This window comes from Scatophagus argus, chromosome 8, assembly GCF_020382885.2.
Source record: "Scatophagus argus isolate fScaArg1 chromosome 8, fScaArg1.pri, whole genome shotgun sequence".
Classification (NCBI taxonomy): Eukaryota; Metazoa; Chordata; class Actinopteri; family Scatophagidae; genus Scatophagus; species Scatophagus argus.
In genome coordinates this window covers 24770235-24795085 of record NC_058500.1, presented here as the reverse complement: position 1 = coordinate 24795085, position 24851 = coordinate 24770235, and the positions used below count along the sequence as shown (strand labels likewise).

At 40.0% G+C, this 24851-nt stretch overlaps 1 protein-coding gene across 2 annotated transcripts in view; it reads right to left on the bottom strand.

The window, feature by feature from the left end:
- Positions 1-8347: 8347 nt before the first annotated feature.
- The window catches only part of plagl2 (pleiomorphic adenoma gene-like 2), a 35643-nt gene continuing 19139 nt past the window's right edge, over positions 8348-24851 (bottom strand). For both annotated transcript variants that reach the window (XM_046396655.1, XM_046396654.1), the window contains exons 2-4: positions 14064-14227; positions 13484-13973; positions 8348-11919 (exon numbers count right to left, since the gene is read on the bottom strand). In XM_046396655.1, coding sequence (XP_046252611.1) covers positions 10434-11919; positions 13484-13824 — 1827 coding nt within the window. In that variant the 5' untranslated portion in view covers positions 13825-13973; positions 14064-14227 and the 3' untranslated portion in view covers positions 8348-10433. The remainder of the gene's footprint in view (positions 11920-13483; positions 13974-14063; positions 14228-24851) is intronic.

Below are 24851 nucleotides of genomic sequence, written 5' to 3'. Positions count from 1 at the left end.
ATTCTATGGTTTTGCACATGCTTTTTGGTTTCGGGTTGGAGTACTTGTCACAATGTTAAAGCAGAGTTTTCATGTATCTCTGGGGGAGCTTTCTGAAGTTTAAGAAATAAATAACCCTGAATATCTCATTAAGGTTATCTCAGTTGAAGCATGCAAACATTAAATGTTGCAGATATTTATATTCTCCAAAGAGGATTGGTCCAAATGCATTTTAATGATTTTTCCCATAGCACCATAATGAGGTCAGCATTTGTAGTTTTGAGCGAAATGTCTCGACAACCATGAGATGGATTACTGTTAATTTTGATAGACATTGATTTTTCTTTCTGGATGAATTGTAATAACTTTGATCCCCTGAGGTTTCACTTAGTACCATCGTCAGATCACACTTTGCATTTGCCAGTACTTTAGTTGTTGTCAAACCATCTGCTAGACGTTCCCATGAGCGTCAGCTGCCTCTTGTCTGTAGCGCTGGTTCATATCATAACCATGCAAAGGTTTTAGGTTTGGCAGACTCCTGGGAGAATATAGCTCATGACTAGTACCCGACAGTTCTTCCAGCAGTGTTCAATCAGATTATCAAAACTCCTAGAGAGACATCAACTTCTAACATTTTGTTTGTCCACTCTGGGCCAACAAATGTTAATATATAAATAATAGTGAGCAAAGCTTTCTGTTGCTCATTAAGCGTGTCATATAGCTAACCATTTCTCTGTTTTAGGATACAACCTATATGATGAATAACAGTAGGTGGGTAACATTAAACTGCGCTGTATGGTACTGTACAGGTGGTTAATGGAATTAATTGGCATATAGCTTTATCCAGCAGGGTAAGTCCAGTGAAAGATGCTGTTGAGTTGCATTGTGAGTTTAAGTCAGGATATTTCAGGTACTGCTGTATCAGTTTTAAATTTTCTTTTTTTTTAATTTAAGTTACTTTATTAATCCCAAGCTGGGAAATCACTTCTCTGCATTTAACCCATTACTGATTGCAACACACACACACATGCAACATGCAGTGAAACACACAAGCTGCATCAAGCGCCCAGGGAGCATACTGGGAGTTAAGTGCCTTGCTCAAGGGCACATGAGCCAGCTCATGGGGGTTGGGGACATTATCACTCCACCACACTCAAATTTTTCCTGCCCATCCGATGGGGGAATCGAACCAGCGACCTTCCGATCACAAGCCGCTTCTCCAACCTATAGGCCATTTAATCTTGAATAGCTGAAGTACCAATTTAAATGAGATGTCTGTTTCGTGTGTATGCCTGTGAAGGTGTTAAATCCTGTTTTTGTCCCTCTGTGTTTCCGGAAAGTTCAGTGTCTAGAAGGGTCAAATTACAAAGTCCGTGTTGTGGTATCTCAGTCCTCTCATATTCTTTTTACAAGCTCTCCAGGTTCCTCCTAAGAAAATTGTACAAAACCAAAAGATTTTCTATTCTTGGGTTAGGGCACAGTTTGCATCCTGTAAGTGTATGTGCTAGAGTCAGTTCAGTTGATCCAAGTATAGGTTAGAGGCATAGTACTATAATTACGGCAGGCTTCACACTCAGTTATGCATGCAGGCTTACACATACATGCTCTCTGAGACATATTCCAGAGCCTGGTCCAGGGGGGCCGAGGTTTAGATAGAAAATTGGGCACAAGTCACCAGTCAGATAATCCTGAGATATTCTGGGTTGTTTTAAACTTTCTTTTTTTGTTAGTTCAGTTATTCATTTAATAGCCCGGGGGGTATCCTGCAGCAGTTTACAGGCACTGTGGGCCCTGTGGGGGCTGCGGCTTTAGCGGATGGCATAGCAAAAACATGACTGTGTGGGGAGTTCAGGAGAGCTATGGAGAAGGACTTTCAGTTGGCCTAAATAAAGTTCTGGCACACCAGCAACTCAGGCAAGGAGAGCAGGGCTTGCCTCGGGCTGTGTTTCGTGGGGGGCGGGGCTGTAAACATGTACGAGTCCTGAGTCAGTCGGTTAAATCACTCGCCTCCTAAAAATAGATTTGCAAGTCCTCCTCTTCATTAATCCGGATCTGTTGAGTCTTTGGGTACACTTGCTGCTAACAACCCATATAAATACAAAATTATAAATTGCGCTATTCACAATCGCTCTATAATGTACCCCAATTCTAGGCTGTTGTTAGCAAAAAAGAAAAAAGCAGTTGCAACAAATAGCATAAAAAACATGAATAAGGTAACGACCGTTGCTAGTCCATGTAATTTATGCTATTTGTTGCAACAGTTTCTCGCTAACAACTACTTACAACAAATGGAGCAGGTTTTAAGGAGAATGAATTTAAAATGAATTTATATGGGCTGTCACCAGTGATGTTGCATTACATAACATTCCGTTTATGTAATACCTTATTAACTATTTATCCCAAAGACATGACACCACATAGCAATTTGATCTGTAGTTAATATCCTTTGATGTTATATTTGAAGCAAAAATTCGATAGTACTATGCTTTGCTCCAATCTTTAGTTAGAAGGGAAACACTGTTTATTATTTGTTTTATAGTGCTGGGAATATTGTGTGCACCCTTAATTGTGCGGACTCAGACTTGCATGACCCAAGACAAGACGACTTTGGAGTTGGGTTTCACCGGTAGGTTTTTGGTGATCCGGACTAGATTGACTCAAAAGACTCAAGTAACTTGGCTCAGTATAATGAACGATGGGAAGGACTCAAGTCTGCATGCGGAACTGGATCTGCCATGACTAGACAGCTGACCTGCATCATATCCTCACTCATATCTTTAACAAAAGTCTATCTGAGGTAGAGTGAAAAAGATTCTCGACAACAAGGCACAAGATGTGGACATTTTTGGGTTGCCTCGGCTGATACATCTCTTCACTGTTGCATGGAGGTCAGGGACAGTATCTGCGGAGTGCCATTTTTAAAAAGGCATACTTCAAGGGTCTTCAATTATCCATGTATTGCTCTGCTAAAAAAAAGTGAACTTTTTGACAAAGGTGTTGCAATAACTATTTAGGAATTACAGCCACTTTTATACTCCCACTCCCGTTTTTGACGTCTCACAAATAATGGAACAAACTAACATAATTACAAATATAAGTATTGTATATAAAAATCCTTTGCAGTCAATGACTGCCTGAAGTCTGGAACCCATGCATATGACCAAATGCTGAGTTTCCTCCTTTGAGATGCTTTGCCAGGCCTTTACTGCAGCTACCTTCAGCTGTTGCTTGTTTATCGTTCTTTCTGCCTTCAGTCTTTTTCCCATTTCTTTGCTTTGAGAAAGTCTTGGGTTGCCTTTGTTGTATGTTTTGGGTCATTATCAATCTGCAATATGAAGTGACGTCCCTATCAGTTTTCATCATTTGACAGAATCTGAGCAGAGAGAGTAGCCCTGAACACTTCAGAATTCATCCTGCTACTTGCTACTTGAATCATGAACATTACTTCTCCATAGTTTTCTCTTCCCATCATTCTAGTACAAGTTATCCTTGGTTTCATCAGTCCAGAGAATTTTATTCCAGACTTTTAGGCTTTTTAAGGTCTCTTCTGGCAAAGTCTAACCTGGCCTTTCTGTTGTTCAGCATTACCAGTGATTTGCACTTTGTTGGTAAGCCTCCGTATTTACCTTCATGAAGCCGTCACTTGACTGCAGACTTTGACAATGACGCCCATCTCCTCAAGACTGTTCTCGACTTGGCTAGATGGTGTGAAATGGTTTTTCTTCACCAATGACAGACAGAATTCTTTAGCTGTTTTCCATGGTCTTCCAGGCCTTTTGGTGTTGCTGAGCTTGCCAGTTAATTTCTTCTTTTTAGCAATGTTCCAAGCTATTGTTTTGATCATTCCCAGTGTTTTTGCTATCTCTGACAGGTTTATTTTGGTGGGGTTTTTTTGTAGTTTGTTTTTTTCCAGCCTAATGGTGGCAATTTTCACTTGCATAGACACCTCTTGGGCCTCGTGTTGTGTGTTCCAGTGAACAGCTACCAAATGCAAATGTGACACTCAGAAACTTGATCTGTCATGGACTAATGAGGGAACAGGCCATACCTGGCTATGAAACTGCTTGTCAGCCATTTGTTGCATCATTTTCTTTTAGGAGCCACCAAAAATGGGGATGGGTGTATAAAAATGGCTATAATTCCTAAATGGTTAATGCCACGCTTTTGTTAGACCCCTTTGAATTAAAGCTGAAAGGCTTCAATTCGATCACATCTTGAGTGTTTTGTTTCAAATTCAGTGTGGTGGTATACAGAGGCCAAATGCTAAAAAACTTATACTTGTTCCAATACATACAAACCTATCTGTATATAGTATACTACACATCATATTATTCAGTCCCATTCTGAACATCATTTGTTATCATGTGTCTTATCATGTGTCTTATCATGTGGTTATTGCTTACAGAGGGAGAAGAAGAATAATGCTTCATGTGTTTAGTATGGTCAGACCATTCTGGCTCCACACTGTTTTAAGTAGTTTGTCAGAGTCCCCAGTCAATTTCCTACACTTAATGTGTGGAATGGATAGACTTGAGGAAGGACTAAAATTCACAGTGTTTTAAATTAAAAAAGGTTGTTCAGTATTTTAAAAATACAAATGACTGATATTAATATTGTTTGCAGGGCCATAGCCACAATTATAAGGCAATGAATCAATTGAATGAATTGCAATGATAAGGATAAATTATAATGATTTTGTTAATGCCCTAACTTTTTATCGAGTTCTGTCATAATTTCTAAATTTTGGTTTATGACTAAGTACATGCAAAACTAATGACATTCTCATGAGTCCCAACTGTAATTTGTGTTTAGTGCTAATAGTAAATGCAAAATAACACATTAATCAAGATGGTGAACATGGCTAACATTGCAATATAAGCATGTTAGCATTGCCACTGTGAGCAAGTTGAGCAAGATCGTGTTAAGTTTTCTTTAAATTAGGCCAGAAAATTCATCTCAAAATTAACAACTGCTTAGAAACTCAACCCAACTAACTCAGCTCCATCTAAAATAGTTTAATTTTGGACTTTTTTCTCTACAATAAGCGACTGGATGTTTAGGATATGTCCTAGGAATATGTTTGGAAATTAAAGATCAGTGAAATTAAGCGTTACTGTTTTATTTCCCATCAGAGGTCTTAGATCTATGAGGTCATTGGAGTTCGAAGGTGTAAATGTTGTTTTAGTACTACCAAGAACAAAATTTTGATAGACTACCTGAAAAGTTTTTTGTACGATAAAAAATTTTCTCCACATTTAAAAAGCCTTAAGAGAACCAGAAAAATAATACAGTGTCCTCTGTGTTAGTTATGGCTGCATGGCTTAGTCCGTTTAAATAAAATAAAACTGCAGTGAATTTTCACATGTTGAAGAAAAGAAAGAAAAAAGCTCTTCAAAATAAAAGTAAAAAATGCACTTAGGGTACAAAACCGCTGGTTTGTCTTTTAATGATTTCAACATAACACATGACAACTCAAAGATACACTGTACTGTACAATAAGTCAATAGTTCTGTTGTTGTGTTCATCATCTCTTTGGATCAACCAATATACAAATCTGTCACTTTTACATTGCAGCAACTGTGATTGCATGTGAGATCTGTAACAAAAAAGCAAGAATTCTTGTTTTCTTTCTTTCTCTGAAGCACATCATTTACATAATTCTCCCTGTAGTTGGTAAACTCCATGCTATATAATATAGTATGTGAAGTGAATGCAAATATTGTATTTTCTTTCACCTTTTTCACCTTTTTTATTCCAGAGGTGGCTGTAATAGCAAGTGATAAAAATAAATGGGCTAAGTCACTAGACGAGATACACCATGAGGTTGGAATGCAAGACTTACATTAAGCTAGAAATATATAAAACTACATGTGGATGTTGCCTGCATCAGACAGTACCCAATTTCATACTAAAAGCAAAAACAAAGAGAGGGATAGAAAGAGAGAGCATAATTAAAATCAAATCAGTTTTCCTCAGGCTTAAACTGATTAACAAATTCCCTTAAAATGTTTGTTCTGCACCTAGTAAAGAGGAGGATAAGTGCATCCCTAATAGGTGCAGGTCGAGGTAATGGAGCTACAGCCAAGCCAAGGAACAGAACAACATCACTGTCAGGAGACGATCCATTCAGTCTCTCGTGTGTGTGTGTGTGTGTGTGTTTAAATGCTGCAATTTCTACCAGAAAACTTTGAAAAATGGTGATGAGAGGTTTAAATTAAGATAGAAAGTTGGTTGGTTTTTTTTTCATTTTTGTAAGTCAAAGTTTTGTTGTATCAGTCGGAATTACATGATTTTCACATACTGAGTAAAGCTGTAATCAGTGCATAATACATGGCAGTAGTGAAGAAACAGAAGCTTCTGTTTTCACTTTGTAACAGAATTTTAACTTTTAAATCTAAAAAGTTTTTCTTCAGTTGAATAATTTGACTTAATACATGACTGACTGCTTGTTCATTTAGTTTTGTTTGTTTTTCCTTTTGAAGTAGAAATGGGCTTCCATATGGATTGAGAAACTAATTTAGAAAAAGAACCCTTTTTCAAGGTACGATACCTCTATAAAGAATAACTACTCCAGTCCTGGATGAATCACTCTGAAAAACTTGAGCTTATCAATATGAGCCCAGCTGGTACAAGGTACAACGGGCATGAGATCTTTTGCCATCAGTGTTTTACGGCTCGAGGCAGCTACAAGTATGGTCACACACACACACACACACACACACACACTGAAGTCAGTTAGCCACTTTGCAATGGAAAACAGAAGCTGTAATTCTTGCATGAAGTTTCTTTTGGCAGGGTCAACCATAACCATGGCTGTAAGCAAGCTTTAAGTGCTATTTTTTGGGGTCATTTCTGACGTAATTCTGTTCAATTTCATGCTCTAAAAATGGCCTGTGAAAATCAGTCTGTTGCAAGAGCCTTTCAATGGCAGGTCGTGATCAGGTTGTGGCTTTGACACCCTACTGAACGGTATTGGTTCTCACTGCCTCAGAATAACAGATTTGTTGTCGTCGTTCTCTTCGAGCACTTGGCTACACAGTTGGATGCAATAAATTTGAGAGAGAAGGGAAAGCTTACCCAAAAAAAAACAAAAAGGCTTCAAAGGAGAAGGGGCAGGGGGCTTTTATGTAGAAGGATATTAGTGAAAAGTCTATCAAAAATACTGTTATTCTTTTGGAGAAAAGAAATACACAAAGGTCGATAAAGTCTACACATCAAACTAACAGCACATACATATACAGGATCAATACAAAATTAAAAACATATGAACATATAAGCTGAAATTTTAAAAGAAAAAAATACTCTTTTTTTTTTTTAAAGGTTGAAAGTGCTAGAATTCAGATTAGCTCACAGAAACCCAGGGAGGACAAACTTAATACATGCCAAAAGCTTTTTCCTTAACTAAATGAATATTTGTTACAAAAATATAAATGCTCAACTTGATTGCTACAACTCTGGCTTAAGCCAAAAGGATTTTTCTTAAAAACTACTTTTTAAGCTTATAAAGATCAAATTTGAATTTTGCTTCTTTTTTTTTTTTTAATATATCATGCAAATTCTTAGAAAAGTGCTGACAGCTAATTTATTTAGGATCAATAAAAAGTTTGATCATTTTAGAAGAGTCATCAACATAATGACTTTCCAGGAGGAAGACTAATGATAATAATAATAAGTGGAAAATAAATTTCGAATTAGTTCAGAACTTGGATTGTAAAATCTAGGATTTTGGCGATGAGGTCGTGATCAAACGGTCAAACTGTGGAGAAGCTTCTCCTGCATCAGTGCTTGCTGATTCTGAATTTTCAGCTGCTCCTACCTTCACCTGTCTACCACACGGGGGGGAGGGGAGGGGGGGGGGCAACCAGCTGCTCATCATTAGGGTTTCACATCCTACAGTATCAAAATTCAGATAAAACTTGTAGCTTTTTGTAACAAGCAATTGTGCAAAAATGTAGTTTCTTCTCCCCAGGTTTTGGTAAGAAAAATAAAACAAATAAAAATGAGGTGATGTGTTGTGTTGTTTTTCGAGGTCCTGTTTTATACAAACAGAAAATAATATATCACATGACAACAAACAAACAAATATATGACTATGAGCAATACCTCAGATTGTGCAGTCAGTCATGTGTCCTCCCTGTGCTTTGAATGTCAAAGCCCGGAAATTCATTGACTGCATTTGTCCAGATATTGCTCTATTTTCAGACCCTTTTCCTTTGACTCTATAAAGCAGCTGAAAGAGGAGGAGGAGGAGGAGGAGGAGGAGTACAGAGGGGATGGGCCCGGGGATGATGAACACTATGTCGGTTCGATGTGTACATGTTTTTAGCTCAATCTTACAAAAAAACTGAAATGTTCTAGTGGTCTACAGTTGTACATCAGCAACCGTAGCTAAAAGCAGCAATATGTATTTGATTTTTTTATGTGCTATGGTTTTTTTTTTTCATTTTCACTCAACATTGGTGGTTGGGGATCACCTGTGGCCAGTCTTCTTCTATGACTACAAAGGCATTTACACACAGAGTTATGTATAGCTATGCTAGTTGTGTTGGTCATGCCGCGGACAGAACGCTAGATAAAGAGCACCTATTTCACTTTGAGGCTTAGGTTACCTTTGGGCTCACGTTTTTTATAGGCTGGTAGTGAAAGGTTAGAAAGGATCAAAACTCCGAGACATCCAAAACTATTAAACTCGGAGCGAAATGGGCTGGGATTTCTTTACAGCACTTGGGTTACATGAATATTTCACTGGATAAAGACCTATAGTAATAGATTGATAGGCCATCCATTTCAGCATCCCTATGACACAATCTATATAGTTTCAAATTCTAATTATGATTATGAAGCCACTAACAGCCCCCTTTAGATATTTCTATCCACAGTTCTGATTCCACTATACTAACTCAAGTACATGTAAAGTTAAAAAATGGATATGACAGAGAAGCTAAGGGAAAAAGCTAATACTTCATCCATTTGTTTGATCCAAAATTCAAGATACACACAAATGTAAACCTGCCAGACATCAAAACATCACCACTTAGTTTTAATACCTAAATACACCTTACTGAGATAAAAGCAATAATATTCATTTTTGAGATATTTCGTACACTGCAATAACATTCTTTAACACATTTTCCCCATCTGTCACTGTAATTCTTTTGTTGTTTTTTTTTTGTTTTTTTTGTTTTTTTTGTCATTCACATATGTCAGGGTTCATCATTACCATGATGATACATCTTTTTTAAAGACTGCCTGAAAGATGTGTTGCAATTTTATTCACAAAATATAGATTTTAGGTGTGTTTGGCAAGCCAAGAAACAGCTGCAATTATCACTATCATGGTAACTTTTAAAGATAACTGTTAGAAGGAAGATTTGTGAAGGAAGGAGAGTGAAGAGAAAGTCTTTGTCTTAGCAAAGACAAAAGGTTTCCCAAGGAGATTCCTAAAGATGAAGTGCCTTCTGATAAAAAAAAAAGTGCTTCTTTTGAGGAACAGCAAAAAAGCAAGTGTGATATTACCTCTATTTCAATCAACTCAGACACTTTCACATTTCGTTTTTCTTTTCTTTAAAAGTAAATGTGTGGCCATGTGTGTGACTGGTCTCTTATCAATCACACAATAAGAGTCTGCTTTTCATTTAACAAGCATTTTCATTCAAACTGACATGACTCTAGGAGCATATCAGTTACAGCAAAAAGAATAAGGACATGCATATAATTATTTTTCTTGTCTGAAGAGCACTTTTTTAGAGACAGGGGTCATTTTCATGGCTCTGTCAAAGCCAAATCCGTTTTCAATCATTGGCTCAACGTCTACATTTCTTCATTCCTTCACTGATCTCTCTCCATCCTGAACGTGACAGTTTGGGTTATTAGGTGGGAAGATGAGACACATTCTACCATGTTCTTACATTTGGAAAAGAAAAATAAAGTAAAACAAAAGATCCACTTCAAACTATATTTTCTCTGGGTCACAACAAGACAGATAAGCTTCACTAAAAATTATCTTTGATATTTTTTTTTATATTATTACTTTAGAAAGTATGCAGTACCACACCTTTTAGCCTACTGATCTTGCCCTCTATATTACTAAAAAGGGGATGGAAGGGGGATAAAAGGGGAAGTAACTTGAAATAAAAATAGATGAGTTAATACATTGTTATAACTATAGGATAGGAAAAATAAGCTCAAATAAAAGCTGCTTTAACTTCTTTTCTCACCTTTTCCTGTTTGCTCAAAGGGGTTTAACTTCCATTTAAGGCTCAATCAAAAGCTTTTGTGCACTTTCATTTAAGGCTTCTAAGTGTTCATTTGTGTACTTATTTATTCTAATTCTCAAACTTTTTAATCACACCCTGTAAAGACACAGCCCAAAATATCCATGCAGAGCAGAACTGAGCTGAGGCTGTGTTGGAGGTTATCTTGGCTGGCCAGGGCTGGGTGGAGGGCTGGCTCTGTCACTGGAAGGCCTGGTGGAAGCGAGGCAGTGTGGTGGTACTAAGGCTGGAGCTGAACACTGATGGGAGTGGGTGCAGGGGTCCGAGGCCCAGACCCCCGCTGGAGCTCTGCTGCTCCTGAGGTTGCGGTTGCAAAGAGGTAAGAGGTGCTGTGGCGACAGCAGCTGCTGCCGCAGCAACTGCTGCAGCATGAGGCTCAGCAGTGTGCAGAGATGAGGAAGAGGAGATGGAAGAAGAGGAGGAGGTTGCAGATGAGTTGTAGCCCATCACCAGCCCTCCTGTGCTCATCGGGGCACTGTATGGAGGCAGGTTGAGGGGCAAGAACCCCAGCAGGTGGGAGAAGTCCATGTTAGCAGCACACAGAGACTCAGCGATCACCGCAGGGCTCTTGGACAGGAGGGGATCCCCGCAAAGCTCATCTGCCAGGCCTGAGGCTGGCTCCAGGCCATCCTTGGGCGGGGAGGCAGCAGAGTGGGGCTCTGTAGAGGGAACAGGGCCTGGCGAGCCGCTCTGTAGATCCATGAGGAAGCTTTCCATCTCTACTTTCAAGGGCTTGTCCAGCAGGTATGAGGTAGATCCCAGCTGGTATTTGGGGGCTGGCTGGGGCTGGTGCTGCTGCTGGGGAGCCGGAGGTTGATGGTGTGGGGGTAGTGGAGGGGAATGGTGATGGTGGTGATGGTGGTGATGATGGTGGTGGTGATGGGAGTGTGGGTGAAGAGATCCAGGGGATTCCATGTGACAGCCCATTCCCATAGCTGCAGACAAGGAACTGGGCATCAGGGATGGGTGTGGGTGGCCCACACCAGAATTAGACATGGCCTGGAGATGGTGGGGGTTGTACATGCTCATTGGAAAAGGTGCCCCACTGGGGAACGGTTTGCCCATCATGGGGTCTTTGTTGGGACCCATGCCACACATCATGGGGCTGAGCTCCTCCTTCACAGAGCAAGGTGGTGACCCGGAAGCTAAAAGACCTAACATATCAGGAGGCTCCGTCTTGATTTTCAGCAGCTCCTGTGAGTGGCTCTTCTTCACATGACGTGTCAGATGGTCCTTCCTGCCAAAACGCTGAGCACAGTACTGGCACAGGAAGTCCTTTCGGCCAGTGTGGACCACCATGTGCCGTCTCACATCCTTCCGTGTGTAGAAACGCCGGTCACAGTGATCGCACGGGTGTTTTTTCTCCTTGGTACCACCTGAAGACTTTCCGGAGTGGCTCTTCAGGTGCTCTAAGAGCACGGGCGTGCTTTCGTAGGTCTGCATGCAGACTTTGCAGGTGAGATCACCTGCCGTGGCAGAGTGCATGGCCACATGGCGCTTATATCCTAGCTTGGTGTTGTAGTGCTTCCCACACTCCTCACACTTGAAGGCCTCCTTGTTGGGGTCATGGGTCTGCAGATGGTTTTTTAGGTGGTCTTTTCGGTGAAACATTTTCTCACAGAATGAGCACTGATGGGTTTTCTGTGGAGAGTGTGTGGCCATATGCCTGCAATTAAACACAAGAAAAATAAAGACTGTAAATAGTAGGAGACTCTTGCCCCTGCGCCCACACTTGAATAAGCGGAGGAAGACGAAGACGAAGTTGAGGATGAAAGAAACAGCAGGAGCATTTTAGGAAAAGATACACATTCCTTGTCTGATTGGCATATTTGGCATGGTCATGTGCATGCTGAAGTTCCTTTCAGTGAAACCTCTAGCATCTATATATACATAAATGAGTCACAGTGGTTTGCAGTCAGGACCTAATATGGGTTTTGGAACCACTTCCTGTGACTCACTGGATTCCAGACTTCCTAGTATGTTAATGAGTTTGAGACTTAAAACATTTAAACTTGCATTTTGTGGCTGCTTTGGGAAAACAACCTATAAACACAACACTGAAATCTGAAGGTGTTTTGAAGGGCTCAGGTTCTCATCTGAAGTCTTAATATTCACTCTCCTTTTAGCTTTGTTTTTGTTTCTCCACTTGGGTGAGTAGAGTACAGTGGCTTTTTTCAGAACTTACATTTCCAGCAGTTACACTATATAGACAAAAGTCTTGGAATGGGGCAATGGACAACGCTATGCTTCCAACTTTGTGGCAACAGACTGGGGAAGAACATTTTCTATTCCAGCACGACTGTGCCCCAGTGCCCAAAGCAAGGTCCTTAAAGACATGGTTGGATGAGTTTGGTGTTAAAGAACTTAACTGGCCCACACAGGGGTCAGCTAGGTGGAACTGTGGAATCTGGTAATTATTCTTTGTAAGTTTGTTACCATGTGTGACATCTTTCACGCACAAATAGGCACGTGATCCATATTTAATGTTAGAATTGCCTCCTTGCAGCCATACCCTGCCTTTCTGCAGAAATAATATAGTAGTAATAATATATATAGTGACTGATAGAGAGCTTCATCACATGGTGCGACAACAATAATCCTTGAAGCTCAATATCAAAACCTAGAAACTTCTACAATGACTACAGTGCTTTCCAATGTGGATGTTGCTACAAAAAGCTACAAATTCTAAAACATGGACTCTTCACACACATCTTTGACTCAGCACTATAGAAGATCTATACAATCAGCACAGTTTCAAGGTGGATACCCAAGATTAGTGTCACTAAGTCAATATCTGACCACATGTGAAACATGGTCGCAATGTGCCCTGCTGAATAATAGACAGAAAACATCATGATGTCACAGTGCAGGTGGACTTTGATCTGTTGGATATAAATGTCATCACTTCACCATTTTATCATATTAGCCATTTCTGTGAAATGTTGTCATAATTAGGGATGAATTCTTCAGTTCTGGCTAAAAATTTGTTTACTGAGGTCACAGTTATTAACAAAATCACCAAATCAGTTCATCTTTAAGTCCAAATAGATGTTTATGCCAAATGTGAAGAAATTCCCTCAAGACGTTATTGCTTTTTGAAGATCAAGTTACTACTACTTAAGAGTCAGATATGGAGTAGAAGTAAAAAGTTCTGAAGTGGCTCATTGAGTATTCTATGAAAGCTATACTTACAAGGATGTGAACAGAGTGATGTGATTAATGCACAGTACCTGAAGAGTTTGTATTTGGAGCTGAAGGCCTTGGGACAGTGTGGTTGCGAGCAGTGGAAGGGTTTCTCTCCTGTGTGAATCAAGGTGTGGAGCCGGAGCTTCTCCTGTGAGGCGAACAGGGCCCCGCACACCAAGCACTCGTTCCCACTTGCTCTCCCTACCTCTTCTCCTTCTTCTTCCCTCTCCCTCTCTCTCTCTTTCCCCCTCTCTCGCTCTCTCTCTCTCTCTGTCCGTGGCAGTGGGGCGGTGCTACCAAACAGCTTGGCGGCAGTCCGTCGTCCCTCTTCCTCCGGCGTCAGTGCGGTAATACGGTGTGAGGCATCGGCGGCAGCAGCTGCCATGGCAGCCCTAGAGTGCCGCTGCCATGAAAATTCACTTGTGGCTCCCCTGCCTTGCAGGTTCAATGTGGTAAGTTGTGGGGGGCTTTGTCGAAAAAGAAGCTCACAGGAAGGGTAAATTATGCAGTGGAAACATCAAAGTACGCCAAAATCTGTGGGGAGATAGATGGTACATGCTTTATGCTAAATGAAGTTTGTGGCAATATTAAGCATATCTTGCTCTCATACTGTCCACTTTTTACCTGTTAAAATCCTACTAGTCTTTAGTCTTTCTCTGCGCTTTCCTCCTTCTCGCCCTCTTCTTCAGTTGCTCCTCTCCTTCACTTTCTTGCTCTCTCTTCCTCACCCAGTCCCAACAGCTATGGTTGGCGGTGAGTGGGAAATACTGCTTTGCATTTTTACTATTCTGCAAAGAGAGAAGCAAACATTATATAAATGTAAGCTGACAAAAAGTCAACAAGTATTTTGAAACTTTGACAAAATTGTAAAAAAAAAAAAAAAAAAAAAAAAAAAAAAGCATCACTTTAGACAAAAACTCAAAATCCAAGTAAAGTCAAAAACAAAACCTTTTAATTCACCATGCTTGACTTGAAACATACTGTAATGTGACTTCGAAAAGTAAGTTTCCTCTGTGATCACTAGGGGGAGTTGAACAACAGGTATCTGAACAAAAACCTGTTTTTTTGAATGATGAGTATCAATCATAGTCACACCACAGTGCCTTTATTTGTACAACCATATGTGAAGACTGAATGTAATTACGCAGCCTCATCCCTCATTATTTGTGTCTTCAGATGGCAGCATAGTGCACAAAGACAGCTTTGTGTGTGTTAATGTGTGTACATGTATGCACATGTTATGAACCTGCATAAGGCTCCTGTAATCTTTGGGAAAACACAGCAACACACTCAACCCCCAGGGTAGAGAGAGTGGTGGGTGGGGGGAGGATGGAGGGTGTGCAGTGTTTACACCATACATTCAGGCTTCCTAGAACCAGCACGACCTGAACTCAACAAACTCTTGACAACAGCAAAAATAGTCAGAGTCTTTGCTTAAGTCCACCAACGGAGCTACTGACCTACAGCTGTTATTCAAAAAAACACCTACTATGCTAACTCGTGTTCCCAAGAGATCGCTGAACTCTCCCAGTCATCTCTGCATTCCCTTATTTACCCTGAATGACCTCTGTGACCTCTGCTAGCTATCACACTAGCTAAGTCCAAGGTTGAGCGGACATGCCACTGAGCACAGCGTTGGCTGTCGGTCTCATGAACGGAGAGTGCATCTGAGTACCATCAACATATGTGGGTATATGTGACAGAATGCATATACACACACACACACACACACAAGCTATGCACATTTATGCAAAGCTCCAAATGTAATTGCATCCTTTCTGCATGTTAAATCAGCTAGTTCAGAAACAAAGCTTTAACATTTAAATGTTCACAACATGTACAAACATTTATCCACAGATTGGCACATGTGGTGAAAACATGCACATATAGGACCAGCGAATGTGTTCATGTGATTTCTTCTGCACAAGATACACTTAAGGACATGTGTGCCTGTGTGACCGTGCATGTCTCAGTGTACATGTGCATACATGTGTTTGTTCTCATAATGTATGTGTGTTTACAGTGGTGGCTAAGAGGACCTGACAGCTGTAGCGTTGTGTGGTGGTCATCACCCAGCAGGGAGGGTGCAGGGGGTGACACCCGTCCCATTGACCACCCTCAGGGAGCCTGGCTCTATTGTACAGCCTACCCACGTCGCGCATTCCTGGACTGAACCATGCCGTGTTGCCCTGCCTCTCTCCACACACAGCAGTATATACAACACATAGAGTTCTGGTCATGCTGAATGCAACATCATGTACACACCCTCCCCCACCAAAGCCAGCATGCTCAAACACACTCACAAAGGCGCGCACACAGACAAGCAGATATAGTACAATGAAGAGAATCCACACTCCAAAGTTATAGAAATATACCAAATAGAACGAAGGACACACAAAGGACACACCATATATATGGTTTATATATATATATATATATATATATATATATATATGTATATACATATGTATATATATATATATACACATATATATATGTATATATATATATATATACATATATATATATATATAGAGAGAGAGAGAGAGAGAGAGAGAGAAAGAGGGTCAGCCAGAATAATATATACACACATGAAAAACATGCATACATATTTAATTTGTACAAGTACTTCTATACATATAGATACCTCTTCCGAAGTTTGATCAAATTACGCTAACACTGTATAGTGTTGTACAATGTTTTCCCAACAGATGGTGTTACCCTTTTTTTGTGTGTGTATACATTATTTTGGCTGACTCTGTATATATATATATATATATATATGAAGGATAACTTGTGAGAAAACCACAGATAAGACTTAGCTTAAAAAAAATGTACTTAGACTTCAGACTTCTTTTCTTTCTTTATCCCTAACTCTCCTGTGCTTGAAAAATCTAAATTTCGATGAACCAACATCTTGGCAATTCAGTCTGTTTTCCAACATAACAAGATGAGGCAGTTAAATCCCGACATGCTGATGAAAATACAGCTGAACTGGTCCTGCTTAAAGTTAGCAAACGTTAGTTTACTTCGGCAGAGCAGAGTAAAAACCAACTCCACCTTCGACTCCACTGGAATTCAGAATTTGCAATGGTTAAGGTACTTTGCAGTCATATATTAAAATGATTGAGTACTATCAGCAGTATAAGAAGACTACAAACAACAAATCTCTACACTTCTCTGGCTTGTATGCATCATGAAATGGGTCCCTTATCCTTTCTCAGCTAACCAGGGTGTTATTGATTTTTTTTTCATCAGCCGATCAATCGACAATCCCTTTTGTGTTTCTCTTTATGTCAAAGGAGGATAAAGATTTTCCTGGCATGTCTTTCTGCAGTACTTCACATGCCTCCGCTGTATGTTCCTCATTATGTATCAATCAACCAATCCAGCTGAGGTTTCTCTCATGTGTTCTCACTCCACATGTATAAAACTCCACTGTTCACTCATTCCCCCCTTTTGTTGTGTTTGTACAGTAAATCCATCACCATCAGACTGCAGCTATGATCAACTGTGATACGCAGTACGAGCTCCAGATGTATTTATGTTCAAACACTGGGCTTACAGTAACATTACTAACACTTGTGTCTAGAAATGACAAATGGAAAAAGGAACATTTAAATCAGTAATTTATATGACATTTCACATTCTTCTTTTTCCTTACGATATAACAGGGGTGTAACTTGCCCTTACGGTTACGATGTCATTGCATTTTTCTGCCAATAAATAATAACATGGCGAAGAACAGCTTAAGAAACATACTACCCAAAATTACTATCCAAATTTTTTTTCATTTGTTTGGTTGTGAATTCCACATAAACTTGAAAATTTTGCACTTTCATAACCACTGTGACTATCTTTTGAGAATGTACGCGTAATCTTTGCACCTCCGTGGAAGCCAACCTTTTCTCAACTTGCACTCACCAACACCTCTGTTTAAGGACTCAGAAAGTGAAAGTGGACTCCCCGTATCAAGTGCTTCCTCGTGGTCTGCATAACAAGTAGAAGTCAAAATAAACAATTTTTAAGACATCATCACTCTGTGAACTTATGATCTGCATAGTCCACAGTGTTTTACTGAGTACTTTTGCTGTGAATACTTAAAGTACATTTTCCTGGCTATATTTATATACTTTCACTTAGGTAACATTTTCAGCGCAACAAATTAACATGTAATCTTACACTAAATTATTAGTACTTTACCTTCAATAAAAGTACTTCCTGCACCAATGCTTTTTTGTCACATGACCACAAACACATTACACAGGTTGTAGGTTATAGGTCAAAGTTCACAAGGCTTCAAAACCAAGTTTTTCTGCCAGCACAAACAGCACGAATGCAACCATGTTCAGCCACTAATAACACTTCACCGTCACTGCAGCGATCACAAGCAACAAACACGCTGCTGTAGCTTGGAACCTAATTCCAAAATGGCAGATGCTGCTTTGACAAACACTCCACAGCACATTCACAGCGAACCGCTGCTTACTTCCCCTAATCAAAAACGTTGAAAGCAGAATTGAACTGCCACTTTCCAACCACCCGGGTGTCTTTAGTTTCTGTCCTGGATGAAAGAGCTTCCACATTCCTTTCCTGTGGGGTCAGAGGTCAGCCTGTGCACTGCCTGCCTGCCCGCCATGGCTCCCGCATGCTGAGTGACTACTGTTAACCCCTTCATTGCCTGCCACTGCTATACTGCCATACCAAACGTGCAAGAATGTTTTCTGGGTTTGTCAGATTCTTTGTGGTGTTGATAGCACAATGAAGGAGCAAACCGGACCAAACCATGCCAGTCCAGACCAGAGCGGGCTGCTAGCCTATGCAGAACTATGATCCACATAGCAGGACACTGCAACTATATGAACAAACTAAATATAGAAAGCGAGTTCACCGTCCGGAGCTTAGGTGACAACAGCCGCACTCATGGGGAGAGGAGGAAGAGGGGCGGGATGTGTGGGGGTGAAGCGCTCCGGAGTGGTGAAACTGTGCAAACATATGATCTTTCAAAACTATTATTAATGAGACAAAAAAGTTGTACAAGGTGTTTTGTTCATGTCTACGTCCAATCCGAATTCTAAAAAAGTTGTACAAAACACAAACTAAACAGAATAGTTTACTAATCTCTTTCAACATATATACAACTGAAAACAGCTCAAGAATATCTTTAATATTTAATCTAATCAAATTCATTGGTTTTTCAAAATATCTGATGCCAGCAACATGTTTCAAACAAATTAAGAGCTTGGGAACACATCGTGAAAACAGGCCCGAGGACCTCCACGCTCGTAAATGACTACTGTGTTTTCATTTACATTTTACACAGTGTCACAACGTTTTGGGAATCAATTTTCTAATTACTTAATCATACATACAAAAAGTAGACTCATCACCAGTACATACAAATTATACACAATATAACTACACATTATACATGTTGTGAGCAAAATGACTGTTGCTTCCAAGCTTGGAGATTAAATCTTATTTTAAAACATTTATATCAAGCGTACTTAAATGTTATTTTTCAAAGGCGGTCTACTGTTATTTCATCTATCTGTCACCAAGGAGCAGTTTTGCTATTTGCTAATTTGTTTTGTGTGTGTTTTTTTTTTTTTTTGTTTTTCCTGAAACTTACTGCGGTGCTGCTCTCCAAAAAACCAAATATGCCACAATGTGAAAGAAAGCAATGATTTCACAAAAGATCCTAAAGACAACAGTATTAACCCTCCTGTTGTGTTCATTTGTCGGGAACAGCAATGATGTTCCCAAAGTCAATTTGACCCAGTGCATATTTTATTATCCAAAATAAGGCTGAAAATAAAAAAAAATCCTCATAAGCATTGTTAACATTTCATTACTAACTCCAGTACTATCTATTGTGTCAATATTTAGTGTAATGGGGTTCCTTACCTCTCACAGATAATGGTTCAATTAGGATAATTCAGTTGTTTTTCATTAAAAAAAAAAAAAACATGTTCAATGTTTTTTTAATGTTTCACCACTTTCAGTTCCACTTTTCTGACACTCTTTTACCCCCAGTTTGACTGCTGGGTCAAACTGACCTGAACAGTATCTATCAACTATGTGAGATGAACCATTTTCATGTTATATCCTCCAAAAGGAAAATAGGAATGATAAAAGCAGCTTGATGAGGATTGAGAGAGTGTAGGAGAAAGCTTCAGTGGTGGAAAGTAACTACAGCAAGTACATTTACTCAAATATTGTACAAATTTGAGGTAGTCTGAAATAAGTTAAGAAATAAGTGGTTCTCACTGGACAGCCACACTACAAACACACGGTGATCTTATAAAACACAACGCATTGCTGTGGATTAAATTAGACAACAGCGTGTAAAGTACTTCAAATTTAGTTCAAAAGGTTTTGAATGTAGAACTTTAACTTGTAGTGGAGTAATTTCAGTGTGGAATTAGTACTTTTATTAGAGAGTAGTAGAGAATATTTCATTCAACACTGAAACCAGCAGAGTTATGTTGCAAGAGACAGAAAATAAAGTAGGGGGGTTAGTGTAGTGCAGAAGCAAGAGAGAGAGGGATAAAGAATGAGGAAAAAGGGAGGGAAAACGGGAGTCATCTGCAGAGGTGGAGTCAGGGGTCTTTGCACCAGTCAAGTGACACCAGGGAGAGATGAGGGCAGGTTGGGGTGGGGGGGTGGGGGGTCATGCTTTACAAAACACATTGATCTGGAAGCCGTGGATGATGGAGGCAGCATGGCAGCTCGCTTCAGAGGTGACACAAAACATTTTCAGCAAATTTCTCCTTTTTTGTGTATTCAATTACAAATTGGACTAGATTTTATTTTATTGTGCATGGTGGGTCTTTATGAGCAGAGGAGATCTCAAAGAGGGCACACAACTGCTCAGCCAAACACAGCAACAATGAATGAACAACAGCGAATTAAACAAAAAAAAAAACCAAAATCCGTTGTGTGCATTGCTGGGCTGCAGTTGACAATTATTTTTAATTAGCAATTAATTTGACAGCTAGAATTAACAGCTCACTGTTGTACACCTCTGTGCACCATCTCTGACCAGATTTACATGTAGTTAAATTTGATAAAAGGTATTAAATGTACCTTTTGTTGGAACTGTAGTTATTACTATACTGACATGTATGATTCGAGTGAATAATTTCCGGTGAGAGACACGCTGTCACACAGCAGACACACAGCAGTATGGAGGACTAACAGAGAGCATCATCACATGGTGCAAAAACAATCACCTGACGCTCAACAACAGCAAAACCCATGAGCTTGTGGTGGACTACAGCGTTTCAGAATAGGCCTGTTACATTATACTGGTAACACTGATATTGTCTTAATTATACACATATTATAATGTGTGAAATAATGTGTAAATAATCCAACACTAATGTTCGACCTTGTGGCAGTTCAATCGAGTGTCTAGTGTTCCTTTTGTACACCTTGAGCTATGGTTCCAGTCTATCTCTTCACCACTATTTTGAATGCAATTCAAGTTACAGCCAGAAAGTGTTTTGTGAGGTCACGGTGACCCTTGAACCTTTCTGAACACTAAAAACAGCTCATCTCTGAGTTCACGTAGACCTTTATACCAAGGCCCTCCCGATACATCACGTTCACAAAAATGGGATGAACAAAAAACCGGTAAGTATAATTCATTCTCAATTAACTGATTAGTTGTTCGTTCGACAAAACATCAGAAGACAATTTGAAAAAAAGGGTAACAACACAGCACAAATCCCTCTGCTATTTCAACAGTGTTCTGGCTCTTTCACTCTATCTTTCCTCCCTCCTTCCTCCAAGTTTCAGTTCCTCTCCTGCTTATGTTTTCTGACCCAGAGTGAAGCTTTACACATAGAGGGGAGGTGGTGGGTAAGAGGAAGACCCCCTCCCAAACCAAAACTCAGTTCTGCCATGCCAAACCCTCACCCATCCCGACAGTTAGTCCCAGCCACAGTAGGCCGGGATGTGGCCGTGAAACCAGCACTGCTGCCCTGGTGTCCTGGCTATAGATAGGCCAGGCTGTGGTCTGCCTCGGGGGGAAGAAGGCAGGGCTCATCTAACTGTCACCAAGGAACACCTTCACTTCTGCACTGCTTACTTCTCCTGACTTCACCCTGCTTTTATGAGCCAGTGAAAAAAATACACGAATTTCCCCTTAACTGTCACTGTTTCCGCGCTCATTTAAAAATGACATTTCATGTCCGTTTGAATGCAAATTTTCCAATAGTGATTCAGCCTACAACCAGCTAACAAAAGGTTTATCTTGTGATGTAATGTGTAAGAAATTATATTCTTGCGTGACATCACTGCAGTTATGTTTCTAGTGTCTGAGAAGTCCACGTGGTCTGGACACCTCTACTACTACTACGACTCAACTACTAACAGTAATTGACACAAGCAGACACTGCAGCTGAATGTACAAACTAGAATTAAAAACAAAAATAGCCTTAACTACAAAACTGAGTTACTGAACAGAAAAACCAATAAAAATGATTCCCTAATGGCAAATGATCTCTGCAAAGTGGACAGCAAAAAGCCCACAGTCCATGTCACAATGTCATACAAATATATTAAATGAACTTATGACTTGACAAGAGCAATGGAGACAGACTTCTGGAATATGCTTCAGTGTGAACTGCAAATCCTTCTTCATTTGTTGTTGTACAGTCACACCCAATAGGCATCAGTCATCCATCTGTAGCACAACAGCAGAGCACACTGAGGCTGTAGCTAAAGGCATCAACCATGTGTGTCACCACCACACAAGCGATCTTCCTGCCAGATACAAAGCCATGTATAAATTAACAGTAACACTGCCGGTATATCAGATATATAACAGTTATATTAAAGACACATTCGTTAGCAATACCTGTTGAATTTCTACTAATATATCTGTCCAGTGTGTGTGAATGTGTGTGTGCTATGCCTCTGCTGTGCTAAGCTGATGAGAAGGATGCAGGGGTCAGCCAGGTTGCTGGGGGTGACACTGAGTCCACGCTGCCTATTTGACACTGGGAATGTGTCTGTAGTGAGGCTACACCGAGACATGCAGACAAACACACACACACACACACACGCATTAACAAGTCCTTGTTTAGTCTTCCAACATCCACAGACCTGAAAATCTCATCTCAAATGCAGAACATTCACATGTGGAACACCTGGTCTGAAATTAAAATCAGTACACACATCACCACTCACACGGTAATGTATGAAGCGCTAAGGTTACAGTGCAACCACAACTGGGTCCATGAACAAGAGACAGCTAATGCTATAAGTCCTTTATATAACGTGTAACAAACACTGTCAATGGAAAGTAATGTGTAACACAAATTAGTCTGAATGTTGGCAAACCATCACATTTTCTTCCCATTTTACCAGTCAAAAATAATATCATTGTAATGTTTTAAGTACACAAACACTACACAAGTATTTTATTTTATTATATAAATTCTAAGATGTCCCATGTTCTAACTGTATCGCTAATGTGGAACAGCTGTGATTAAAGTTACATTATTTCTCCATGTCTCAAAGGGCATTGTAGGCCATGCAATAACTGTTAATAAATCTATACCAATCATATATCAATATATCAAAGTGCATCCAGAAAATACAACTAAATGTGGTCTAGTTTGTACAACAACTTTGAGAACTATACAAAAATAATGTTGGGATAAGTGTATATTGCACAGGCTCTAGATGGGAAGAAATATTGTGAAAACATTGGCCTCGTCAGCAAATTTATTTATTTATTTCCCCTTGCATGTTTTTCCCCTTTTTCTGCTTTCATAAATGAAATCGTAGCCAATATAATTTTGATTGAATTCTGAATTTTGACATTTAGTGTCATAGTAAAAACAGAGTTCTACAAAGTAATGTCAATTAAATAAAATATATATATTATAATGTAAAATAATTGATTGCATAAATATTCCCCCCCTTCAAGTCAGTATGTAGTAGATGTACCTCTGGCTGTGTGTGTGGACAGGTCTCAATCAGGCTTCCACATCTGGACACTGCAATTTTACTATCCGTCTTTGCAAAACTGTTCAAGCTCTGTCAGGGTTCATGGGGATTAGCAAACATCCTTTTATCAAATTCTCTATTGGATTGAAGTGTGAGTTTTGCCTGTCTTTAAACCATTTCTGTGTAGCTTTTGCTGTATGCTTCAGGTCGTTGGCTAATTGACAATCCTCTCCCACATTGTTGGTCTCTTGACTGAATCAGATTGTCCTCTTAGATTTCCCTACATTTTGCCTCATTCACTTTATCCTCTACCTTTACAAGCCTTCCAGGATCGACTGATGAGAAGCATCCCCAAAGCATGATGCTGCCACCACCACCACCAGGCATCACGAAGGAGATGGTGTGTTTGTGGTAATGTGCGATGTTGCCATGTTGGTGTCTGCCAAACATTACTCCCATAAAACTTTGACTGGTGAAGTATCTGGGCAACAGATGTTGTATGCAGAGCATCTATCATCACAGCTGCTGAAGCTTTTAACTCCTGGTGTCTTGGTGGCCTCCCTCACTAGTCTCCTTTTTGCAGCCACTTTTGTCACTCACTTCATGAGTACAACCTGTTCTAGGCAGTTTTACACATGTGCCATATTCCTTCTATTTATTAATGATGGATCCCAGGTCTGCCTGCATCTTTTCCCAGCTGGAGATGCCCGGGACAACTCCCCAGGGAGACTTCCAGGAGGCATCCTAACCAGATGCCTGAACCACCTCAACTGGCTCCTCTCGATGCGGAGTCTCCACTCTGAGACCCCCTTGGATGTCTGAGCTCCTCACCCTATCTCTAAGGCTGTGCCCAGCTACCTTGCAGAGGAAACTCACTTCAGCCGCCTGTATCCGCGATCCGTGGACCATAGGTGAGGATTGGAACGTAGATCGACTGGTGAAGTGAGAGCCTTGCCTTGCGGCTCAGTTCTATCTCCACCACAACAGACCGGTACAGTGCTTGCATCACTTTTCAATAAACTTTTCTCTGAGCTGCTAGTGTAATTGTAGCTAGGAATACTATTAACCAGTGACTGGGCCTATCCATTATACTACAATCAAAGGAGACACATTCACCGCACTCACATGATCTCTATTTCACTAATTGTGAGACTACTAGCACCAGCTGGCTGGACCTCTGCTGAATTAGGTAAGCCACTCTAAAGGGGTGAATATTTATGCAGTCACTTATTGTACATTAGATATTTTTAATTAATTGACATTACTTTGTGAACATGTGTTTTCACTTTGACACTAAAGAGTTTTTTGGTTAGGTTGTTTGTTTTTGTCAAAAAAAAAAAAGCCAAATTACATTGACTATGATTCCATCTATAAAAGTAATAAAAGAGAAAAAATGCAAGGCAGTAAATATTTTTTGAAGGTACTGAAAATCATCATTATCATCCCAGC